The sequence below is a fragment of the Sciurus vulgaris genome (assembly GCF_902686455.1).
Source record: "Sciurus vulgaris genome assembly, chromosome: 6".
Taxonomy (NCBI): domain Eukaryota; kingdom Metazoa; phylum Chordata; class Mammalia; order Rodentia; family Sciuridae; genus Sciurus; species Sciurus vulgaris.
In genome coordinates, this window is record NC_136466.1 from 41,655,488 (window position 1) to 41,681,403 (window position 25,916).

The window sequence follows — 25,916 nt, forward strand, 5'->3', positions numbered from 1 at the left end:
GCTCAGCAGGGCACACTATTCTATCACCCACCCTGTGCTCCACCAATTCTACCAGGTATTAAAGTGAGGACTACTCTGATGGCCCATATCTGTATCAAAGTGTTTGCACACACAATCAGAGGACCATAGATAATCAGAAGAGCCATTAGGAACAAAAAGTCCACTTCCTCTCATAACACAAGAGAAGAAACTGAAACCTGAAGAAACTGATTAAGTTGGAGAGTAGACAGATTGGCAGGAAACCCCATGTTACTCCAGAATATTCCGATAGGTCTGCAGTTGTATTCCAGGCTCATGAGTGACAGAGAACTGTGACTGTGGTCCTAAGAGGGGTCTCATCAGTGTGTAGCTCATCCCCTTGCCCCTCTGTACTAGGCTTCTCTGCAGGACAGTAAAGATGATGAACATACTGCTTGCTGCATTCCCAGGCTTCCTGCAGGTTGACAGTGTGACATGGCCCTTAGGCAGCTCTTTTCTCTGATATTCTGAAAAGCTAGAAAGGCAAGTGTCTTAGGACAATAGGAGAAGATTCTAGAGAGAAAAGATTCTGGAGCTTGCAAATCTCCTGGCCTGAGAAGTCTTTGATGACGAATTTCAGCCCATCAAGAAAGGGCCCAAGGGGTCCAAAGACTCAGCAGTAGTAGAATCAGGCCTGATGGAGATGGCCAGAAGAGTAGGTATCCTTCTCCTTGGTTCCTTGAGGCAGATCCAAAAGGTCATTCCGCACACTCAGAAGATCACCAACCTGTGACTCAAAGGGACTCCTGGGTTAATGGAAAGAATGACATAATATCCATGGCCCCATAGGAGAGCTGACCTTTAAATATGTCTAGTCACTTAGTGCAGGGAGAGGGTAGACAAAAAGACAAAACCCCAAAGGAATAGGCACTAGGTCAGGCAGGGTACAGAGTTTGGATACTGCTCTTTCCCAAGAATAAGGTCACTTTCACACCAGACTGACATGTTACCTCCAGTGTTCCTGGGGAGTTTCACAGGCATTTTCTGAGTGTGTTGTGTGTGCCTAGGAATATGGTAGGTTCTATGCAGAAAACAAAGGGAAATGGACATACTCCCTGTCTCATGAAACCAAAAACCTTAACCCTTGCCATGAGTATCACTCTGCAGTTTGGCTGACCTGTCCCAGCTCCTAATGAAGCATACCAATCTATCCCTACATCTCCAGATACTCTCTTAACTGATTCATTCATCTATTAAATATGTTGTGAATACCCACAGTGCACCAAAGTCTGAACTAGGCACAAAGGATACAAAGGTGATTAGGTTCTGCCCTGGGATGGGGGTGGTGGGGTTGACACTCAGAGTGAATCTGGTCACTGTAACTGTGATGAGCATAGCAAGGAGAGGAGTGTGCATCCAGCAAGCAGAGAACTAAAGGTGATAATGCACAGACTGAATGTTTGTAACAACCCTAAATTCATGTGAAGTCCTAACAGAGTCTTTGGGAGGTGATTAGATTTTGAGGTCAGAGCCTACATAAATGGAATTAGTGCTCTGTAAAGGAGAACACAGAGAGCCAGTTATTCCTTCCCACCAGGTGAGAACATAATGAGAAGATGCCATCTGTAAGGAATGGTACCTCACTCACCCAGACACTTGCAACTGCAAGGGTCTTGACTTTGGACTCCCCAGCTTTCAGAAATGTGGAGAATCAATTTCTGTTGTTTAAAACTACCCAATATATGATATTTTTGTTAGAGCAGCCCAAATGGGCTAAGATAGAAACTGGAACCAAGCAGCAGAGTGCTGCTATAACAAATACATGCAAATGTAGAAATGTTTTGGGATCTGGATGATAGGTAGAGGCTGGAAGAGTTTTGAGGTATGTGCTGGAAAGAGCCTATGCTTCTATGAGTGGACCTTTAAAAGCCATCCTGGTGAGGGCCCTAAAAGAAGAAAAAAGAACAGCTACAGAGAAAGTTTCAATCTTCTTAGCAAATACCTGAGAAATCCTGAACAGAATTTTGGTAGGAATTGATAGTGATGTTTATTCTGACAAGAGCTTAGATGGAAATGAGGAAGATGTTACTGGAAACTGGAGGAAAGGCCAAGCTTCTTATAAGAAGCCAAGTAATTGACTGAATTGTGTTTGTATCTTAATGTTTTATGGCAGCTATAACTTGCAAAGAGTGAAATTAGACATTTGGCTGAGGAAATATCTAACCAAAATGTTGAAAAGTGGTCTGGTTTCTCTTCTTACAGAAAAACAAGTTAAGGATGGAGTTGTTAATCTAAGGGGATGCAGAACTTAAAGATTTGGAAAATTCTTGGCCTAGCCATACCTTAAACAATGAAAAAGCATGTTCAGGAGAAAAAGCTATGAGTGTGGGCAACCAACCACACTAGGAATCTAATATGGGTCAGCCATCTTAACACCTCTGGGTCTCCTCTCTCTAGTAAGGATCTCTCGATCTCTCTCTCTCCTCCCCACAACCCCAGGGAGCCTACCTATTCTAGAAGAATGATCTCTAAGGCAAGAGAGTCATCTAAGAATCCATTATAGTCCCAGAGTACAAGAGCCCCAGCAGATTCTATGGGCCACCACAGAGAGTTCCCACTGGGGCAATTCCAGTAGAACAAAGAGGGTGGAGTCATCCTCACAATCCCAAACTAGTAGAGTCACTGGTATACAATTCCACACCCAGGGGAGCCATGGACAAAAGACCTAGAAACAGAGCCACTGTGAGGCCAGGGTCTTCTACTGCCTTGAGGACCCTTTCTTGGTAATGATGGTGGAATGGGCAGTACCACAACCAAGTGGGTCCAGAAGGTGAGATGCCTGCCCCAGTGGATCTGGAAGGCAGGATCTCTGCCCAAATGGGTCTCAAAGGCAGAATGCCAAGTCAAAGAAGACCATTCTTGAGCCGTGAGGTTTAGTATTATCTGTCCTTTGGGGGTTTAGACTTCCTTGGGACCTGTATGTAATTCTTTTATTTACTATTTCTCACTTTTAGAATGAGAGAGAATGCTTATTGCTTATACTATGCCTGCCCACCTTTTTATTTTTTAAGCATATAATATGTTGGTCCCACAGGCTTATAGCAAGTGAGCAATTTGCCCTGAGGATGAATTGTACTGCAAATCTCGTGCATGTCTGGTTTAGATGACATTTAGATGAGCCTTGTCCTTAGACTTTAAAGTTGATACTGAAATGAGTTTAAAATGTGGGTGCTATTGGAATGAAATGAGTGAATTTGATAGGTAGCAGATAGACATGAGTGATAGGAACATGAAGTTTGTGAGATAATTCTACAAATTGGGCCTACATGTTGGCCCTTCACATTTTCTTTGAGAAAGCAATTTACCCAAGACCATTCTGGCTTTGCTCCAGATTAAGTCAACAGGATATATTAAATTCCTCAACAAAAAACCTGTTAGCAGAGTTATTCTGAGGGCTTTGGAATATATGTCCTTGATAAGAAGAACCCAAGTTACCCTGAAAGAGGACTTCTGTGACCTCTATGCAGACCAAAGTTTCCAAGAATCAGGAAGACAGGATAATTAAAAGTAAACCCCATCTGTCATGCAATCTGTAAAACCAATTTCCAATTAGAATCGGTGAGTGCAGTCCAAAGTGACCCAGGGCTGCCCTTAGCTTGCCATTTAAAATCTCATTGTAATAGTAAAAGTTCTCTTCTCCATGGGTTTTGCTTGGGTACTGCTTGGGTACCTATGTGTAAAGTCATGTGCAGTAGGGATTTTAAAATCTGATGCAAAAGTCAAGAGGTGGTACCAGGGCAGAACTCTCTAGAAACTTCCCTAAAACATCAATAAAAAACTAGGGAACAAAGGGACATGATGTTGCTCTCTTCTTTGAGGAGGTACACCATCTCCCTTGAAGGCATCTCTGCTTTCTTTCTCTCACTCTAAATCTATATGCACACACACATGGGATTAAACCCAGGGGTGCTTTACCAATGACCTATACCCTAAGTTCTTTTTTTCCTTTAAAGTTTGAGACAGGTTCTCATCCAAGTTGTTGAGGGTCTCCCTAAATTGCTAAGGCTGACCTTCAACTTGTGATTCTCCTGCCTCAGCCTCCCAAGTCATTGGGAATACAGACATGTACCATCAAATTGACTTTCCTTTCCCCTCTAAAAATCTTTGTTATACTTCTACTATACGTGGTGCCTTACCTGAAATAAGAGTCAAGAGACCCAACATGACACCCAGTTACAACTTTGTGGCAATCTCTGCCAACAAACTGCATGTAGAAGGACATGAATTTGAGGGGCCAGGAGAAGGCTATATACTGAATGCTTTGGCTTCTCCTTCCTCCAAATTTATACACTGACACCTAATTCCAAATGTGAGGGTATTTGAAGGTGGAGCCTTTGGGAGGTGATTAGGTATTAAGAGAAGATCTCTCAAGAATGGGACGAATGACCTTCTAAAAGAGACCTCAGTGATACCTCTGTTCCCTCCTACCATGTGACAACGCAGCAAAAACAGTTATGAAGGAACCAGAAAGCAGTAACTTGTTTATCAGTTACTCAGTCTATGGTATTTTGTTATGGCAATCCACATAGACAAAGACAACAACAAATACTATCCATAACATGGAAAATTGCAGAGCCCTTTGCATGTATGATCTTACATAAGCATGAGAAACTGTGAGGTAATCAATGATTATTATCGCCATCTGACTGCTCCTTGGGGAACTAGAGGTTCAGGTGAATGACTATATTTATTAAGCACCTACTACACACCAGTGCCATGCTCCCTGATTTCCTTATAACAAAGTCATGATACAAAGTTTAATGTCATCATTTTATGAAGAAATGCATGACTGGCTTGAGGGCAGAGGTGCTCTTTCACAGAAGATGAGTTTGGGGGAAGCACAGTCCTAGTCCTCATCTCTGTCACTTAACAACTGTCAGTAGCACAGTAGATCTGAACCATAGTCCTCACATGCTCTAAAGACACCAGTGAATGCTAATGAATACCACCAATTGATGCTGCCCCTTTTTCTGCCTTCCACCCATCCCTCAACCCCAAATGAGGGTAGAAGTGGTCAGTGGCTTCGAGAATTTCAGTTCTATTTGCTGAGATTGTTTTCCCTTTCTCAATTAGATCAAACACATTCATGTCCTCCAATTCCTCCACTGGGTTACAAGCTCAACAAGGAGATCTTGTATGTACACGTACACAACACCCACACACCACCTTCCAGCCTCCCTTACACAACACAGAATTTGCATTGAAGAACAAGAATTCAAGGAAATTCAGTTCATCCTATGCCACTGGATTCTATAACTTTCCCTTTAAACCACAGGACCTGTCTGCAACCTTGGAGGCACTGCAGGACCTAGCTTTGCTTTCCTTGCCAGCCTCACACGCTTGATCACCTTCTGCCCATAGCACCGGCCTTTACACCCTCACTTCCCTTCTCCTCCTCCTGGACTCGGGCAGGGCCTTTGCTGAAGCTGTCCCCTCACTGAGAACCCATCCCTTCTCTTTGCCCTTCTGGGACTTATCACTCTTTTCCTCCCCAAGGAGACTTCTTGGGGAGGCTCTATTCAACCAACCTAAAGCAATTCTATGGCACCCTGCTCCGATACTAATGAACACTTATCATAGTGATTAGATATTTAATTTTATCAGTCCTTTCCAATAGACTTTAATATCTACAAGGGTAGAAAATGTTCACTCATCACAGAACTCTGAATGCACAGCAGTGTCTAGCACCTGGAAGGCAGCCATAAATACCTGTTGATATAAGAAATTATTACAAACTCCAACCTAGTAAAATCTGAATTAGCAACCTTTAACTCACCATCCCCAGTGTATCTGAGAGAGTTCAAGCCCTGAAGTCCTGTATCACCATCACCATATTCACCAATGGCCTCCCTTGATACCTGCCTAGAGAAGGGATCTTGTTTCAACCCAGAGGGGTAGAGAGCCCTCCACCTAACTCTTCACTTGGGGGTTTCTCAGTGGTATAGGACATTTGAAAGAGCCCTCTCCTTCCCATTGGGCAGATGTCAGAGAACTAGCCCTGTACTTCAGGGATAAGCATGACCCTCCAGCCCCCCAATTATGGAGGAATCAGACAAGGCAGCTGTGAGCAGGTAGGTCTTTTATCACTTGGTAACAGAGCCACATCAGGTTTGTTGAGCACCCGTGAACAACATCATAAGAGAGATCCTTGGAAAAGTACCAAGGTCCCCAGATTAATTAACTTTCATATCTCCTGTCCCTCTGTGCCTGGAGGGGCTGCCTATGTCAACTCCGTCCATGAGGAATATTAAAGACAGATCATTAGCTTGAGAACATTCTATTTATAACACCAGGCCTCCTAAAGATAGCCTTGGATGTCCATCTAAATCATCCTGAGTACATTTTCCAGCCCCAGAACCCACACGGTCAGTGCCCCAGATGGGCCCTACTACGGTGGCTGATATCCATAAAGAATGTCTTTCACAGTTCAATGGTTGAATCAATCTGATATAAAATGGCTAAACTGAAAACCTGTGAGTTGGGATTCTGATGAGTTTTGCAGAGCAGCAAGCAGGTGACAGTAGATTTATTAATAACAAAGGAGGAAGAATAAGGTTTGAGAAAATTAAGACAGATAAAAGTGGAACTGCAAAAATTCAATATGATGACTTTTGTTCAGGCTGACACGTGCACTTATGTATCTGGATGCTAAGTGTCTCCAGAACTCATGGGGATTCCAGTCCTTCTGATGGGAAGCTTAACATCTTCAGTAATCTACAGGGGACTAGAGCTTATTTCTCAATGTGTAGGGACAGATGGGCTAATATGATTCACACCTGTGTGCTGCCCAGCAAGACCTGATCTGTGGTAGAAATCACAGCTAGTGATTATGTATTCAAAATGGGCACACCCACTTCAACCTCCTTGTTCTAAAACACTTAAATCTAAAGCAGAAAATATTCCAGTCTGTATGTTCCTTAATGCACAAGGACACCCACAAACGCAACACCTGCAGCCCCATCACCCAGTCAGCACCACAGTGTACTGAATGCCTTTTACCCAAGATGGAGGTAGGAAATGACAGGATGTCGTTAATCAACCCTTGGCCCTGTAAATAGCCATTCCAAGCTCCAGAGACACCCAGCTTATTAACATCTGGGCAGGCACACATCCTGGGAATTCAACCATAAAACATTCTCCGTCTCCTACAGATAGGAATTGGTTTAAAAAGAAAAAGGCAGACAATGATTCAATGCTTTGGAATCAGCGAGAACAAGAATTGCCCCTGCTGGAAGGCAATGCAGTTTAGGAGCCTGGGAAGCGGAGATGGCAAGCTTTCAGGCCAGAGGCTCTGGTCCTTGAGAGCCACACACAAAACTGCCCCACCAGGCAGGAGAAGAAACTTTTGAGGAGCTTTGACCCACCCCCAATTCTTATGGAAGTTAAAGGAGATATATATATATAGTTTTTTTTTTTTTTTTAAAGGAGGCCAAGGTAGAACAAGACGTGGGAATGGTACATTTTATTGTAAGTTTACCATTTGTTATTTTTAAAACTATATCTGTAACCTAGCCTAGTGAATTTTTCTTAAATGTAATATCTGATTCTTACTCCATCCCCTGCTCCAAGGGATTAAAAATTCCATGCAATTATTCACATCTCCATCATGAACTTCTTTGTAGTCTCTGCTGCTCATCATCAAGATAATCTAATCAATACCTTTGATTTCAAAGAGGAAAACAAAGGAATGGAGAAGTTAAGTAGTTTGCTTGAGTTATGAATCCATGCTCCACAAAGGTCCTAGGAGAAGCTGCTTCCTTGCCATGGGTAGAGCAAGACAATACTTTTTTTTTTTTTTCAATTGTGTCTTGGGGGTTTAAAGTAATTGAATATTTCTATATTTAAGTGATGTGTGGTTTGAATGAGTATTTTTGAAAAGCCACAAAGAGGAATAATGAACCTAGAATTGAGGCTTTGGAAAAGAGAACACAGATTAGAAACCAGGACCCTAGGATCCTTCATAGCGGCACCTTTAAGACCACAAGCACATTGGCCAGTGGGCTTTAGCTGGGAAGGAAGCAAACTAGCTCCCTGAAAGTTCACCCCCATGACTCTATCGCAGAGGTGGCTTTGAAGTGACTGCCAATCTGGTTCTCAATCTGCCCCTTCCTGATTCTGTGCAGCCAGGGCAGTTATTTATGGAAGTTGAATAGTCCCATCTGCAAAGTGGACATTATAATATAGACCTGGCTGACCTGCCAACAAGATCCCCCTGCAAAGTGTGCCTAACAGGGTAAGTGCTCAGTAAACTACTTTTCTTGAACCAGCTGCTTTTCCTCCTCTCATATCTCTTCTTCAGTAATAGGTACTTAGCATGTGATGGGAATAACACATGGAGAGGTAAGCATTTGTAAAATAATAGACCACAGTAAAGTTTCTTTCTGTTTACAAAAGTGACTGACTTAGAATAAGGCACACCCAATACTCAGCTGCAAGCATTCTAGGAATAGCATTAAGCTCTCATTAGCACCATCCTCACACCCAGAATGTGGTCAATGAAGATCCTCTGAGCTTAAAACAGAACCCAGTACAATGCATGAGCCCCATGGAGAAAGGGCAAGAGCTACACAATATAAAATCGTATTAATGGTTGTGGGCACAGTCACACACTGGTAATTGGCAAGGCCTTGAGATGCAAAGCACCAGAAATCCATCTAGACAGCCAGGAATTACCCACCTTCTGCATGGCCACGTGTCTTCCAAACCTCAACAGATATGTGTATGTATAATCAATCGGTTCAAAGCCCCTGTAGCAGGAGGCAGTGCTTTGTTGTAAAACAAAACTGAGATGAAATAACCGTCATCCTTTCAAATATCCTCTGAGAGTTTGGTATTTGAGGCACATTCTGTGATGTACTTCTCTCTGACCTCAAACACTTTGATTCTTTTTTTCAAGTTCACATAAAAGAGAGAAAGCTCTCAGATTGGTCTACTGTACCGAAAGCCTCGACTGGATCTGAATTCTTTGCTAGTGCAGAGAATTAGTTGTTATTCCAGATAGTTAGGAAGCAGAGATGAAGGGCTATTACATTAGAGAGGCCCAGCCCTTTGGGAAGTTGGGCCATCTTACTCCTTATTTAACAATAGATGAGTTCCCACTGCTCCCCAAGGCTTTGAAGGGTACACTTATATTGTAAGTCCCATCCTGGCATGCTTTCCTCCCATTCACAATACACTTGCAGAATTTGAGAATGTGCCTTGTCTGGAAGGTTTAGAACAAATGCTTCAATTTTCCATTCTCCAAATGAAAATCGATGGCAACAGAGAGGTAAAATCAATGTTCAGCACTCTGTAGGGAAAAACTCCCCCCCACCCCATCTCCCACCCACACAGAACAATGAATCAGAACCAGCCATCCTGACTAGTAGAGAATCCCTGAGCACAGAGCCCTCTATAGGCCTGAGGACTTTCTATCACCCCATCTCCTAAGAGAATATTTTCCTTAAGAGCTCCTCTGAGAATATATTTTTAAAACATGTCAGAAAGAATAATATACCATTGTAATAAAAGCTTTTTTTTTAATTAACAAACCTATTGACCAATGGGTCCTCTGGCATCTCAACCCAGAGTTTGACTTTACTTTTTCCAGAAAGATCTACTTCAGTATCAAACCTGACAGCCTTATGCATCCACTGACCATGATTGTCCTCCTCTTTTCAAGCAAACAGTGACCAACTTCACCATCGATGAGTTTCTATGTTCTCTAAATTTTCATGTAAATGGAAATCATAGAGCATATGCTTGAGTTTTTGGTCTGGATTTTTTTCCTCCCACTCAAAAAATTTATTAGATCCATTCATGTTGTTAGATGTATCAATAGTCCCTGTTATGTTTTTCTATTGCTGAGTAGTAATCCATTATATTGGTTATACCTCAACTTTTTAATCCATTTACATAGTGAACAACCTTTGGTGGTGTTTTTGTTTGTTTGTTTTAGCTTTTTTTTTTTTTTTTTTTTGCTACTACAGATAAAGCTGAAGAGAACATTCATGAGTACATGTGCTTTCATTTCCTGTTTCAGAATCAAATCTTTTGTTGTATATGTTTTGTCTTCTGTGTTTTTCTTCCAGGGCTGGGTGACTTACCTTTTTAGTTTTGTAAAAGTATCTTCAGAAGACAAGAAATTTTTAATCTTGGTGAAATCTAATTTGTTCTCTTTTTTTACATATATTGCTCTTGATTTTTGTCCTACTTAAGAAATTTTGGTCAAACCCAAGGACCCTGTTCCTATGTTTTCATAGGAGTTTTATAGTCTTAGCTCTTATATTTAAGTTTATGTATGACCCATCTAAAGTAAACTTTTTTTGTATAGTATGTTGTATAGTCATTAAAATTTGCGTAGTTTGTAGTACCATAAAAATATTCATTTATATATATTAAAAAGAGCCCAATACAAATTTTATATACAGTATAGTTACTGTTTATTAATAAAAACAACTCAACAAAACCTATGATGAGAAGAAAGAAAAGATAGAAATATACTGCAATATTTTAATTATCATTTTTAGATAGAGTGACCACTCCTTATTTCCTGTGGGTTATTTTTTTTTTAACTTTTCTAACTTTTAATGTTTTCTTGTAATAGGCATCAACTATTATTACATCAAAAATAGTCTAGAACATTTTTGTAAAAGTCACTTAAGAGAAGGTTTCCTGATCCAAGTCACCTCTTCTTTAGTGCATAAATGTCCTTTTTGGAGATCTTGAAGAGGAACATGATACCAAAAATCAGCCTCTTCCCACCCCACTCAATATTGCTTAACAGCAAGAAGTAAACAAAGAATTTCCAGAATTCTTCAAAAACAACATGAATTGAGTTGAAGCTTCTGGATGAAACTAAATATAAACCCTAGTACAAATATCACCTCAATCAAGGAGAAGATTCCAGTAGAAGGAGGCCTGGGTTGCCCTGTGTCCCCTGCCACAATCCCCCATCAAAATTGTTTGGTCGGCCCTGAAATGCTGTGGTCACAGATGTTTGCACCAGGGCTTCTCCAATCACTCAATCTCCTCCAGCAAAAAAAAAAAAAAAAAAAAAAAAAAAGCTAATGAAATTTTCTCAATGATGCACTCACTGTCCTTCTGTCTTCCACTTGCAAAGAAAGCCTAAATATGTTAACTATGGAGCCTCATACTCAGCCTAAGGCTGGCACAGCCGCCTCTCCACATGTGCACACTCCTGACTGTCTGGAGGGTAGAATTCAACCCTTGAGCTGCTGCAGAGGCCAGCTTGGCTGGCAGGATTGTTCACAGATGTTTTGAAGATTACTTTCCTGATTGATGAATAAATAGAGTTGTCAACATGCTTTCCCTGATCAGAGGGGACCCCTGAAGTATAATGTGGAAAGATGGATGCTTCATCTGGGAAGATGTCCAAGACCCTCAGAAGATGTATGCAATCAGTTGATAATGTGGGCTGAGTAATTCAGTCTCCAAGAGGGAGAGGACAAGGCTGGACCCACAACACAGTGAACACCACTGCAGGGGCTCCCAAAGTCAGACCACCTCCCAAATCCCAACAAGGGAAGTGGGCATGCCACCTCAGTCAAAGCTGCCTCTTTGAACTATTTTTCCAACAAATGAATAGGCCCTATTATCAGAAATGCAGCCATCTTCTTGGTCCTTACCCATGTGAATCATTAAGGGGACAAAAGAAGCATACTGAAATCCTCACACTAAACCTCAAAGGCTTACCCTTCCAATAATAGTCAAGACAGCACTGTGAGGCTCAGAGGGGAAAGGCACCTGTACAGAGCTATTTTTTCTTAGAAGTATGTAGATTTGGGGATTTCTAGCTGAAGTTCTCAGAATGAACCTTAGAGTAACAATTACTATTATTACAATTGTTTTAATAAGTAGAAGAATAGCTATCGTTTTTTGACATTTGACTGAATATGTTATACCCCATGTAAATGCAACTATCAAACCCATCTAACAGATGAAGCAGCACAAATTCAGAAGTAAAGTGACTTGCCAAGGTCACATAACCAAGAAGAAACCAACATGGGACTTTAGCCCAAACTGGTCTCATTCCCAAGTCCATTCTCTGAGTCACTATAATTTTGTAGTTATCAGGAGATATGGGAGATGAAAATTAAACTTTTCACATAAGCAAAATGTGATGCTCAGAAACATGACTTGCCCAGGAAAATATCATTTGCCTGGATATGTCTGAATACAAATGAGGTCACTGCCTTGGTCTCAAACAGATTTGAATTTGAAACCACAAACCTCTATTTTGGTATTTCTAGAAAGGTCTGAATTCTGAAATCTAGGAGGAAACATGCAATGGATTCTCTCTCTTGCATGCACACACACACATACACATAACTGAACAATCTAGACACTATCCCAGAGAGTAACTGGGTATTTGTAACAAAAGAAGACACATTTATCTCCATCAGGGAAGGCAGAAATCTCATGCAGCAGGAGATTCAGGCAAGTTTTCTTAAAGTACGTAACCTTAAAAGGAACTTCAAATATCAACCAAAATATATTTTTTATGTCACAGTCCCCACCGACCTTGATTTTCCCTGAGTACAGGAACAGGGCCTCCTATTTAGCCCTATAGCCCTGGTGCCTACCAGAAGCTTGGTGCTCAGTGAGTATTCCACAGCTTTCTATTGAATATCATTAAATGAACCATAGACAAGGGCAGGTAGAATGGAAAGGCTAACATATTGTAGAGTGAAAAATATAAATTTTGGAGCCAAATAGTCTGGGATTTGAATCATGGTTGCTGTTTATTAGATATACAAGCAAATCATTAATGCCTCTCTCTGCCTCAGTTTACTTTTTTTGTACAGTGGAGACAAAAAATAAACAATAAAAAATGACTGGAAGAATTCAAGGATGAGGATGCTGAGCACAACACCTGGCATATGCTAAGCATTTCAGGGATAGAATGGATCTTTACCACAGGAAGAACCTTTCAGACTGGGGGGACAAGAAAAGCACATTGCATCTTGGTCTTACAAAGATAAAGGCTGATTATGCTTTAAATAACCTTTAAAGTATTGTTGAGCAAGATGATCCTAAAGGTCAGGTCTATGGCTGCAGGTGCCATGCTTAGAGCAGCCAGAGAGAGAGAGTCACTCCATGGTAGGAGCACTGTCTTTCTTCCAGACCATGATCTCAGCGGGTGGCACCTCCACAGGCATGTTTAGATGAACTTGTTTAGGGGAGGAAGGGCAGTTAAAACGTATTTTAACAGGAACAGCCAAAAGGAGTCAGCACTGCTTAGAATGCAACAACTAAGAGAGGGGAGAGCACCCATTCTGCAGAGTCTCTGGAGGTCAAACCAGAGCTAACAAAGCAAAAGTTCTAGGGAGGTAGACTTCAGAGGGAATGAAGTTTAAGAAAGGCTGCTATATTTGCCTAAATTATGATGCAGTCCAGGGGAGTGGCAGAGCAAGGTGCCAAAGGCACAGCTGGGTTCAACTCCAACATGTTGTTGTAGCCCCTTTCTTAAAGAAAGCCAGAGAGAGAGAGAGAGAGAGAGAGTGTGTGTGTGTGTGTGTGTGTGTGTGTGATTTCTTGCTTTGAGTATTTTTATAGGACTGAAAACTATGAACAGCCTGAATTCAAGGCTCTTTCCATCACAGATAAGACTAAGCACCCTGGGCAGCTAGTGAGGGAATGGGATGGTGTTGAGAACAAGGGCTTTAAGATTCCTGGAGAAAATGGGGGAGAACTCCCTCGAAGGCTGGGTAGATGGGGATAGCCCTGCTACACCCCAAGGAAATAGCAAGATGTGATCTAGGAAGGAATGGTAGTGTGGGCTTTGAGAAGGCAGGAAGATGCCAGGTTCTGAAGAATTAAGGAGGCAGAAAGCCCTGGGGTCTCAAGGACTCAAAGGATTAGCATAATCAGGCTGTCAGATACAACCAGGAGACAAAAGGTCCAACCTCTGATTTCTTAGCAATAAGCTTCCTGGATCCTAAGGTCACTCATGGAGAAGGAAGTTCCCCAATAATGACCAAGAAGGATTTTCTGTTCATCTGCTCAGATGAGAGCTCAGAGTAAAAATGAAGTAGATTTAAAGGAATTAAGATTGACAATCTTTGAAAATTTGTTTTTGAAAACTGAGATCTATACCATAGCAAGAATATAGGCACCAAACACCCTACAAAATGGAAATACAAACACTATGGTGTCCCTTCCCCTATGTCCCCAAGTCAGAGTCCAGCTACTCTTAGATCTGCCAACTGCAGAGTGCCTCCCAGCTTCCACCTGCCTTGCTTCCTGCCTTACCTGGGCAGCAGGTGCTTGCGGCTGACACACAGGGCTGTCTGGTAGTCCTGAGTCACACACACTTTGTGAGGGCTGCATTTCACCTTCAGGCAGGGATCCTTGGATGGGTCCAGGGCTGTGGCAAAAGGAGGAAGAGAGGGGTATTAGTTCCTCCATGGAAATAAACCAAATGTGTGTTTGCACAAAGAAAACACTATGCTGTTTTCTGAGACTGATGGGGATTGAAATGAAAACTCAAGCCAGGGGGAATTCTGTGTCTGTCACACATGCTCTTCTTGAACATCAGGATAGTGATTCCTTCGCAGTTTGGGAGTTTCAGCATCTTCAATTCAAGCAGGAATTACTGCAAAAAAAAATCCTTTAGAATCTTACAGGATCTGAGGACCAAGAGTTACCAAAGCTTCCCTGTTTGGTTATTTATCTGGTGTTGATTTTTATGATTTTATTCATGTTTAATTTTACTTATTTCCTATCACATAAAAAGTCGTTAAGGACAGATTTTTGCCTCAGTTCAATAAATACCGACTATGTGCATTAACAACCTATTTTAAGTTTGTAGAGAACTTCAGGATGTGTAAGACAGTTTTGTGCCACACAAAGTTACAATGTAACAGGGTGATGAGGAAAAAAAAAAAAAGCTCACACATAAATATTTATTGTGCAAGGCAGAATTAGATAAGGACCATGATGGGCATATAAAATGATAACAGAGCTTGAGAGAAAAATAGAGATCAATTTCTAGGGCAAAGATTAGTGAAGCATTAATATGTGAATTGGATCTTGAAGGCTGGGTAGGATTTTGAAAAGCAAAGATAGAAAAGGCAAAAGAGACAGGAAGACCAGCACAAGCAATGATGGGAGGTGTGTGTGGGCAATCATGAGAAATACAATGACTGTGAAGTGTGGTTTGTAGGTGAGTAATAAGGAAGAGGGTGTTGACTCAAAGAAGTAGCCCACAAACGGGTCCCCAAAGACAAAGGTTCATATGCAGCAACATTTTCTGGAATAAGCTGAACAGCAGGCCCCTGGCTAATCAGCACTTAGCATGCTAAGGTGCACGTGCACATCATGGGCATAGAAGAGGCCCCAGGGAACTCCCTACAAAACAAAAGCAATTTTGTCATCTCCCAGATCTGGAGCCTAAAGCCTATTAGGAGGCAAATCTTTCATAACTGCTGTCTTATAGCCAGGGAGGTGAGGTTTCTCAATTTCCTCCCCGTGCGGATATTTTGATTAAACAAAATGGCATTACAAATAGGGATGGCAAAACTATATGAGAAATGCCATCATCCACTCCACCAGTGGGTTCACCTGTCACAGAGACTAAGTGCAGTTCCCTTCCTCATGCTCAGGCCCAGACTCTGAACACCATTTACTCCAGAGGGCTGCCAGGACCTCCTCAAAGTTCCTGAACACACAGCAAACAAGGGCATTTCTGCTGCATGAACAGCTCAAGGAAGCTCCCTCCTGAAGCAGCTGTAAATGGGACCAGGGTACATTCTTAGGTTAGTCAGGACAGCAGCAAGATCCAGGTCCTGGTCCAACAGAAGTCATCTTTTTGCTTCTACAGTCAAATTTACAAGCATGCAATGTCCACACTGCCAGCTCTGATCGGATGGTGATTCACGAAGAGAGTCAATCAGCTGAGCAGAAAAGGAAAGAGAACAGACTTCAGGGCAGGGGTTCTAGGATGGAGCTCCGGCTCTGCAACTCACTAACCTTTCTATACCTCAGTTTGGTTGGTTGTCACGAGCATTAAGTGAGTTAATACCTGCAAGTGCTTACAACAGAGCTGGTACATGTTAAGTACCTCTTATAGGTTAGGTTCTTCAGGTTTGTATTTTATTCCCAAATACAAATGAATAATAAGCCTTCATAATCACAAGAATAATAGTTAGTGCCACTGAGTGCTTCTGATACACAACCAGTGAACCTAGACCTCTAATTGGATTACTTTGCTTAATCCTTGCAAGCACCCAAGGAGGTAGCTGCTGTCTCCATTTTAAAACACAGGTCTGAGAAAGAAGTCGCTGATGAGAAGTATAGAGGATATTTGAAAACCAGGTCTGTGAACCCAAACTCCTCTTTACATGACTCCAGCATGGGAAACACGTAAGATCTTTGTTGGGTGAGAGTCCAACCTCACCCAAGTTTGAAGCTCAGATGGCACTATATTCTTGAGAGGCCTGCAAAGGAGACTGTGATTTAATGGCCAAAAGTAAGAGGGGGCAGCCAGTGCACCTGTTGCTGCTAAAGCTGGGACAGTAATACTCTGCCTGGGTGCCACCCAGGACTGGGTCTCCAGTCCCATTGCTTACCCAGAGGGTGGAGTAGCCAGCCCTGAACAATTGCACCCTCTGGATGCAGCAATCTCCCAACTGAGTCACCTGACCTGTGGTCTGATCAATTCTTTTTTCTGCAATCTTGCCATTTGTCACCCTGCCAGTAGCCTAACTAGTATAGACAGCCCTTTAGGTCCTAGAAGTTAACATTTCTTAACATAAACAATAACAAAAATTCCAACTAAAATAATAATAAATAAAAATTATCATTTAACTCCATACACATACTTAACAATTTTCACACAGAAATCAAGTCTACTAGAAATTAATTACTAAGGCCTGAATACTTGAAACATGTATAAGAATTATTCAAAGTAAATGAACTTCACAGAACAACAAAACAGTAACAAATCAAGCTGTCAGCATTTGTTTAATCACCAGGATACATTTTGTTTTTGAAAAACAGCAATATAGGGATTGAACAGGGTGAGGAGTGAGTCATTTCCATTTTAATGCAGGACTCTCCTATATGATTTTTCAAGCAGCCACCAGGCTCAGAGTGACATTCCTAAAAGGCTCCCACCCCCACTGGTCCTGAACAGGGCTGTGTGGCTCCTCTTTCTAAAGGGAATGATAAGAGATCTGAATAGTAAGTGGCATTTGAGAAGCTGTTTAATAAGATGGAAAAACCACACAAGTGAGAAGGTAGGGAGTGAGTGCTGAGTGTCAGTAAGAGCCCAGAGCCAGGCTCAAAGCCTCCCTGTCATGGTGCTAATGATTTCCTGGAAACTATGCTCCAAGTTTTAATCTCCCTCTGCAAATGCTTGGTGATGGCATACAGTACTCTCTAGAAGATGACAAAGCCCTGTGTCCCTCTACCACTTGCATTACCCTACCTGCAGGACTCATGTGGACCTAAACATGACAATGTGCCTAGCACAGAGCAGGCATGCATTGAAGGTGAGTTTCATCCCTCTCACCTGTCTTCATACAGAAGTCTATCAAGGGTTAAATGGCATGGGACACATGTCCAATTATTTTTCTCAAATAATTTTTACGAAAACTTTTCTCAAAGAAAAAGGCCCAAGAATGAATTAATTTAAAGAGATTTGTTGAGCTGCTGAGCATTGAATTCAAAAGCCAGTTAATTACCAGTTCCATCTAAGTTTCTTTTCTTTTTTTAATTAATTTTATTTTTTAAGCTCACTGCTTGGTCTCAATTAAGGTGCTGATATTTTAATTATCTTAATTGTTTCTGAACTTGTTTTTCAGTTCAATGAGTTATTTTTTAATTAGCTACATTGATTTTAAAATCCAGAATCAAGACTTTTCATTGTCCTTGGGCATTCTGTGTAGGCTAATTGGCAAAGGGTCATGGTACCAGGAATAGCAGAGCTTGATGCTACCTCAGAGATACTGATAAGAGGAAGGTCCCATTTTGTGGGTTGTCCTAAAGGGTCCCTCAGTCACTTAAGGACATCACAAATGCTTCTGTGTGTTTAATTAACATTTGCAGAGAATCATTCTGTGTTGAGCCATCTTTGCAGGCTGGAGGCCAACACCTCTGTAATACACACAAAGATGTCCTTCCCACTCTCCAGAGCTCACAACTGAAGAGAGGAGACAGGGTGAGGTGGAGGATTCCTGACCTGGCTTTTCTGGAGGTGAGGCAAGACTTCCTGGAGAGACTGACATCTGTGGAAAAGTGGGTTTGACTCAGGCAATAGGGTGAGGAAGAACATTCCAGGTAAAAGGAAGCTCTCCTCCCAGGGGTAGGAGAGATCTTGGCAAAGTTGAGGAAGTAAAGAATTTTGATAGGTTGGTAGCAGGTTGGAAGTGGAGGTAGTGAATGATAAGGTGAATAGGGTGACCAGGCATGGTCATGGAAGTCCTAGAAACCATAGCAAGAACTCTGGGGAGCCATGGCCTCCATGTTCCACAGCAATTTCAAACATGGCAAAAACTGGCGACCTTTGGCACACCCTGGCATTCCAAAATTGGAGAAGAGGAACGCTATCCAAGTATGTTAATTGGAAAGTGGCACTCTGATAAGAACAGACACAAGTAAATCAGGGACGGAGGGCCTAGTGGGGCTCCCTTTTCTTCTTACAGAAGCTTCTCTACTCTCTCTTCTCAGGAACATCAAGGATTCTGGGAAGCCACAAGTCTTCCCTGAGACCAGTAAGCAAATGACTTATCAGAACCAACTGTGGGAACTCATGGTCCACTCTGGTAACTCCCAGAATCCTTTTCAGACAAAAGGTCATTCAATTTGCAAAATGTCTCCAAATTAATGACAACCTGTTGTCTCCTTCTTGCTTTTAAGATTGCCCTCTGTCTGAATCATGCACACCCAAGATTCTTCTGAAGAGCAAATAGGGCCAGTGATTCATTAGGAGTGACTTAATGGATGATTGACAAAGAAATTACTCACAACTGTGAAAACCTCGTCAGGCTAGGATCCCTAACATTTATTACAGCTTGTCTGTCCCCATGGTAACCCAAGCATGCATCATGCCTTTCCCCTCTCCAGAGGGGCTTGTTTACCAGCTGATGATAGAGCTCACAGAATACAAAATAGAAGATTCTGCCCATCGAATTTTGATGTAACCAGGGGAGAATGGCAGCTCAGAAATCCTCCCTCACCATTCTCAGCTTTCATATCCAAGGGTCTGGACAAGTTCTCTGAAGCCAAACAAAGGGGACCACTGGTTATGTGTCTAAGTAGAGCAGACAGTTGAGTGACCCAGAAGGCTGAACTCAAGTACCCAAGGACAGAGCAATGGGAGAGAAGGAGCCAGGGGACAGATAAGTCAAAGGCACAGGATAAAAAGATACATCTGGCCAAAGATAGCATTCCTTTTCTTTCTCCTGTAAACTGTGGGCCTGAGGACTCCTTTCTTTCTGTGCCAAATTGTGTCAAAGCCTCTTCCCTGGTGCATTATTAGTGTGGTCAGGGTGGAGCTGCAGATAAACTGATAATGGTCTGTTTGGGAAGGTACTTTATTAACTTAAATGATAACAGTGTTAAGTTAAAACTAGGTGGATGAGTATGTAGTGTTTACTGTATTGTCCTCTCAACTTTTCAGGATATGTAAAAAATTAATAAAATATATTTTAATATAAAAGAGAAAAAAAGAAACATCCAATGGCCAAGCAGATTAACACATTAAGCAAAGATGGTGTATAATAAGAAACAATTTTAAATAATTTGAATGTCCATCTATATTAATCTGCTCAAGCTTCTATAACAAAATACCACAGACTAGGTGGTTTAGACAAAATAAATTTATTCTCTCACAGCTTTTGAGGTTTAAAGTTTGAGACAAGAGTGACAGAGTGGTTTGGTTCTGTAAGGGCTCTTCTCCTGGTTTGAAGATGGACAACTTTGACTCATGTCCTCAGTTAGCCCTTCCTTGGTGCAGGCAAAAAGAGAATAGAAGACAAGCTTTCTGGTTTGTTTATTTATTTATTTTGCACTACTAGGGACTGAACCCAGGGACACTATTATTAAGCCATATTCTAGCCCCTTAAAAATTATCTTTAATTTTTATTTTGAGGCAGGCCCAAGCTGGCCTCAAACTTGTGATCCTCTTGCCTCAGTCTCCTGAGTCACAGGGATTACAGGCATGTACCACTGTACCCAACTGGTGTCTTTTCTTTAAAGGATACTAATCCTATTGGATCAGGATTTTACCCTTACAACATCATTTAATGCAGTCCCATCTCCAAATATAACCACTTTGAGATCTGGTGCCTCAACATATGAATTTGGAAGGGATTATAAATATTCAGTCTATAACACCAACTATAGGTTAATGATTTAGTTAATTATAGGGTATTCATTTATGAAATAGCATGCAGCAATTTCAAGGAAGTAAGTAGATCTATGTATACTAATATGGCTAGATGTTTGTGATGAATTAAGTAGAAAAGTAAGTTAAGATGAGAAAACCAACTGGAAATTAACTTCTCAGCACCATAAAGTTCTAATGGGAAAGCCAGGACTCAAAACCAGACCCATTCTTTCCATAGAAGGCACCCTCTCCCTTCTGTATCCTGCTTCCCTTCAAAAGAACCCTCCCTCCCCACACCAGCCCCAGTATCTATCTCACTCACAGTTTCTGCTGATTGATTGTCCTCTGTCTCCTGGGGCCAGCCCTGAATTGTCCCTAAATGAATTCAGACTCCCAGAGACCCCAAGCCAACACCAATGCTCTCTGTCACTGACTGAAAAACTATCTGCAAAAGACAGTCTCCTTTTGTAAGCCCTGGAGAATCTTGCCTGCGGCAAAGAGACAATGAGTCTGATCATAGCCAAAGGTAAGAGCAAGTATCCATCCCTGTGAGATTTTGGCATTTGCTTCTGAGATGAAGGAATTAAGGACTACCCATGACTGTCTGGAACTAATGGCAGATGCTGGGAAGAGCTTGGACCCTCTGTTCACATACAAAACAAGACATTATGGGCAGCCACTGATAAGCCCAACATGGTAATTTACACATCCTGATCATTAGCAAAGAAAGCATTAAGAGAAGTCTGCTAGAGCAGCTGTGGAAGTGTGCTCCATAAAATCAGCAGCCACAAAATTTTATGAGCCTGGCCAGCCAGGCTCCCTTTCCAAAGCTGCCATCCCACTCTTAGCTTGTTCCCCAGCTGCTCTGGGATGGTGAAGACAGGACATCACTTAATTCCAACAAGAGATTGATTTCTCTTTGAAGTGGGAGTGGGAAGAAGAGGTCAAAGAGAGCAGCGGAGAGGAATTCAGTGGAAAGGAAGAGGAAGCACTTTATTATATATCAGCTAATTCAGGAATGATGATGGAAATAGTGACATCCACCACCAATCTGTAGAACATTCTAACTCAACAATGGGCAAACTGACAGAGATCAGTTTATTCTTTATTTATTGGTAACTGATGGAGATGTTCATTAAGTACTCTGTGGCCACACCACCATTAAACCTTGGTGAGTCTCATACCAAAACTGATGCTCAGTCAGTAGGCCACTAATAAAATGGCTTATTATGAGGCTAAAGGTGATGTCAACGGTGTTGAGTAGCAACATACTGGTCTCTTATGTCCACCTCCCCTAGGAGTCATGCCACCCAGAAGATCCCAAGAAGAACTTCTAACTATGTAGAAAATGCTGCACTCTCAAAAATTAAAGTCAAATTGTTAGATTTTTGAATGAACTTCTATTACTTTTATAATGAATACAAAAGTCAATGTTTCCTTCTAAAGCATTGCTGCTGCCCAGTGAGCTTAACTCTGACTTAAGAAACAACAGGGCCAGGTGAACCATGTGTAGTTCCTTCTATGAGGGGCTTTTAGTCTACATCACAAAATGAGAGACTCATGAAATGTGGTGTCAACATGGAACAGCATGAATAACCATGTTAAAGCAAGTAGGGAGATGGAGTGAGCCAAGGGGCTGGGGGTAGCCAGGAGGGAAAACAGGGCTCACAGTGTCGACTGGCAAAAGATCATTCCACTTCGGGGAGAGAGAACCACACACATATTCTGCCTCTTTCATGATCAAATACTTATTTTCTTAAAACTGAAACTGGAAATGAAATTGACCAAATTATATTATAATATTGTGTGCATGTACAAATATATAACAACAAATTCCACTCTGGGGTATAATTATAATGCACCAATAAAAATACAGTAAAAAGGGAAGAAAACTTTAATAGAACAGAAAAACAGGGGAAAAAAGAAACAAAAGAAAGCAGTTGTTAACTAGTTTGAGGGACTGTCAACCTCAGAGTGTGTGCAGAGGGAGGACTGAGGCACTATCATTTGGGCACCCTGGGTCCACTGTATTATTTATACTGCGGTTTGGACCCTCTGGGTTTCACTTAGGTACTGACAGGAAATTTTCTAACATGGCAGAATTGACACAGGTGCACTGAGCCATGGCAGGAAGCCACAGTAACCACTCTTGATACATAATGCACAAGGAGGGAGGTTTCCAGAATCCATATAAAAGCTCACCACATGGAAAACCCTGGGCCACCTCCTCTCTTGGGATGTCTGGCTCCACATTTCCTGCAGTATACTTTCACTTCACTAAATAAACACTTTGTACTTATTCTATCTATGATTCCCACCTGAAATTTTTCTTTTGATAAGACACAAACTGAAGAACATATCAACTTGTAATGACAGGAGCTGAGATTGATCTCACCTCTCAGTAGAGGGACAGGACACCATCCATAGAGAAGACTTCACATTCTCATCCATCAAAACAGCCAGGATTTATTAAAATATTATAATAGTACAAGTACTTGGATTCTATTTCATTATAATTGACATAAATTATTCATAAGACATTTATGAACAAAGGAGAGAGAATTACTCAAAATACAAAAGAACCAAATTCTATAACCTAGGAGAATAAGAGGACATAAAAAAACACAATAAAAATCAAATATTTCCAGGAAAAAGGTACACTTAAAAGATCACTATAGCTCATAAAGTATATCTTTTGTACCTGTGCTTTGTTTTAATGCAATTAAAATTCCTATTAAATGTGGAGTTTTTCCTAAACCAAAGGCATCCAGAGAACTAACTCCCTTGGTGCTGGTTATTCTGTTATTATTCAGCAGCTGTGATTGTTGACCATAAAAGGATTGGGAAATTTGGAAGCTTCAAGAATCGCACTCCACTCCCATTTTTTTTAGTGCACATGGAATACAACTGTAGAGCAGTAGGCTCAGGATCAGAGAGATGTGGGTTTAAAAGAAAAGGTGTCAACTCCTGCCTGGGTGAGATCTCAGCAGGTTCCTTGATTCTCTGAGACTCAGTTGCAACAAACATTCACTTCACCATGGTTTTGTGAGGATCTTATGTGATAAATCACAAAAGGTGCTTAGCACAGTTCCACATTCAGTTGTTATCTTCATCGCTCTTACCCACTTCTTTTAGCTTACTCCTGAAGTATGGAAAAGGGATGTCCCCAAGGGGAAGGAACCCTGGACATTTAAGAGATGCAAGATCCTGAGGCCATGATTCTGCTTGATCGTTCCATCTCTACAAGAAGAAACACTGAAACTTCTTTTTGAACATCTGGCACAGGGTCCATTCTGTCCAGAAAACTTGACTAATTAACCAGATCTACACTACTGCTGGAACCACGACATGACAATAAATGGTTCATGCACCTCTAAGTGGAGCCATGCTCTGCACTGTCTCCTCCCAAACAGTAAAAAGGCTGAAAATGAAGGATGAAAATAATTCCCCCTCAAACTCTGTGCACTAAGATCACACAATGCCTTGTACACAACACACACTACAAGTCTCCATTTTTTTTTGTTTGTTTGTTTTTGAGAGAAGGCCTGTGAGCTTTGAAATGTGCACTGAAGAGTCCTGGAGTTTGAGGGTTAAGGTACCCTAAGAACATACATCCAAGTACTGTTGATAAAAGGTTCAGAAAAAAGGAGCCTAAGGACAAAAGAATCTGGTAAACATTGTTGACAGAAGCAGACCAGGGTTTAAGTCCAGGGAGGTTAGTAACATGTATGTTGGGGACAAGTGGACGGGCAGGATTTAGCAAGGTGGGCTGCATATGTAAGGTTGGTGCTCTCTGATCTTCAGTTGGAGACAGCCCATCTGATGCCTTCTGCCCTCCTACAGAATTCAGTGGGAAAAGGTATTAAGTGAAATCACAACAGTAAAAGGAAAACCCTGCCCCAAACTGGAGATGGGGATATTCAAAAGACCTCTCAGAGCCTCAGGTGGGGCTTTCACTTTCATAGCATTGGCATCCTATGGAGCCAGACTTTAATGCAGAGTTCTGGTGAGGCCACATGGTGCTCCTTCATTGGCCACCTCTCTGACAAACCTAAAACAAAGCTGAAGAAAAAGAAACAGACAGTCCCACACCATATATATTTAGCACAGCCTGTCCCACCCTCTCTTTTTATTGTTTTCCCACAATGGAATCTAAGCCTTTCTTCTCAGACTGTGTGGGAGGCCCACCAGATCACAAATCTATAGTCAATCTCCCTGTACCATCTATTTTACCAGATGGTCAGTAACTTAAAACCTACTTATATCATGGCAGTCCCAATATACTAAGAACAGAATGCAAAATTCATATAAACTGGCATAGAAGAGATTTCAAGAATGAATAAGCCCATGGTGTGTTCTGTCCCCAGAGCCTCAGAGTGTTTGTCCATACCTGCTCTTAGAGGTTCTTTGGGAGAAAAGTTTGAATGGCGTTGGAAGTATTTACCAAGTTTAAAGGGGGCCAAGAAGGAAGCAGAGAGCTCTCCAGGGTACTGATACCTAAGATGGAAAATCAATACCAGTAAAAGTACATACAAAGAACCTTTAGAAGCAAATTGTTCATTCTTGTGGGATCAGAAAGCAGCTACCATTAAAGCCAATTAATCAAAAATGTATCCTATGTCCCCAGAATAAACTTCCATGTTTCTTCCCAGGGATCTCAGTCCCACAGAGAAAATGTCCTAGGGTTGTTCAGACCATTGACTCTGCATAAATCAAAGCTTTTCTGAAAACCTTCTATGTGGCAAAGATGGGACAAAGTATGTAAGTGAGTTACAAAGCATTTGTGGTTCCCCAGGTATCAAATTTAATATCATAATTAAAGTTGTTATTACTTTTGTCCTCCTACTGTTAATTTTTCAGAAACCCTTGACTGAGGATTTATAAATGGGTAATCAGAGACTATTCATTTCCAAGTCCTTTCTTTACCCAATTAAAGCAGATTCATTTCTGCGTCTTTGGGATGGTTCCCAAGGTCATTAAATTTCATTCCTTAACTGAAAACATTGAAGGAATCAGGATAAAGTTAGTGCTGAGTGGAGGCAGGGTTTCTTGGGGCATCTTCCACGCTATTAGAAATCATCTCAAACTGAGAGAAGAATGGTTTCCTCTCCCTCTGTGGAGTTTGGTAAGTGCTGTACCATGTAAGTCTTATTTATTCTTGCTCTTGTTTGTGTGTGTGTCCCATGCTATTCAATCACTACTAAAATGTTATCATATGCATCCAAATAAGTCAAGCAACTCACTGTTCCAAACCTGCCCACAACTAGTTCTCTTCTGTGCATGTCTCTCCACCAATGTGCCACTCAATGGCAATCATTTCCCTTACTTTAGTCTCAGATAAAGTCTAGAGAACTAATATAAAATATAAATCAGGTCCTAACTGTGCATGGAAGACAGATGCAACATTAAATGATGGGCAAGCACCAATGGATTCTCCTAAGGCAAACATGAAACAAGCACAAGGAGTAAAGTCTTATTTTTGTTCTGTAGCAAAAAATACAAAGTATACAGCAGGAAAGACAGAGTACCATGAAGATCATTTCTGGATACCATAAGGGCTGAAGCA

General features: G+C 41.4%; 1 protein-coding gene across 2 annotated transcripts in view; it reads right to left on the bottom strand.

Annotated features, from left to right (window-relative positions):
- SPOCK1 (SPARC (osteonectin), cwcv and kazal like domains proteoglycan 1) overlaps positions 1–25,916 on the bottom strand; it is a 518,936-nt gene that overhangs the window by 138,487 nt on the left and 354,533 nt on the right. For both annotated transcript variants that reach the window (XM_079143902.1, XM_079143903.1), the window contains exon 4: positions 14,272–14,386. In XM_079143902.1, the coding sequence (XP_079000028.1) occupies positions 14,272–14,386 (115 nt within the window). The remainder of the gene's footprint in view (positions 1–14,271; positions 14,387–25,916) is intronic.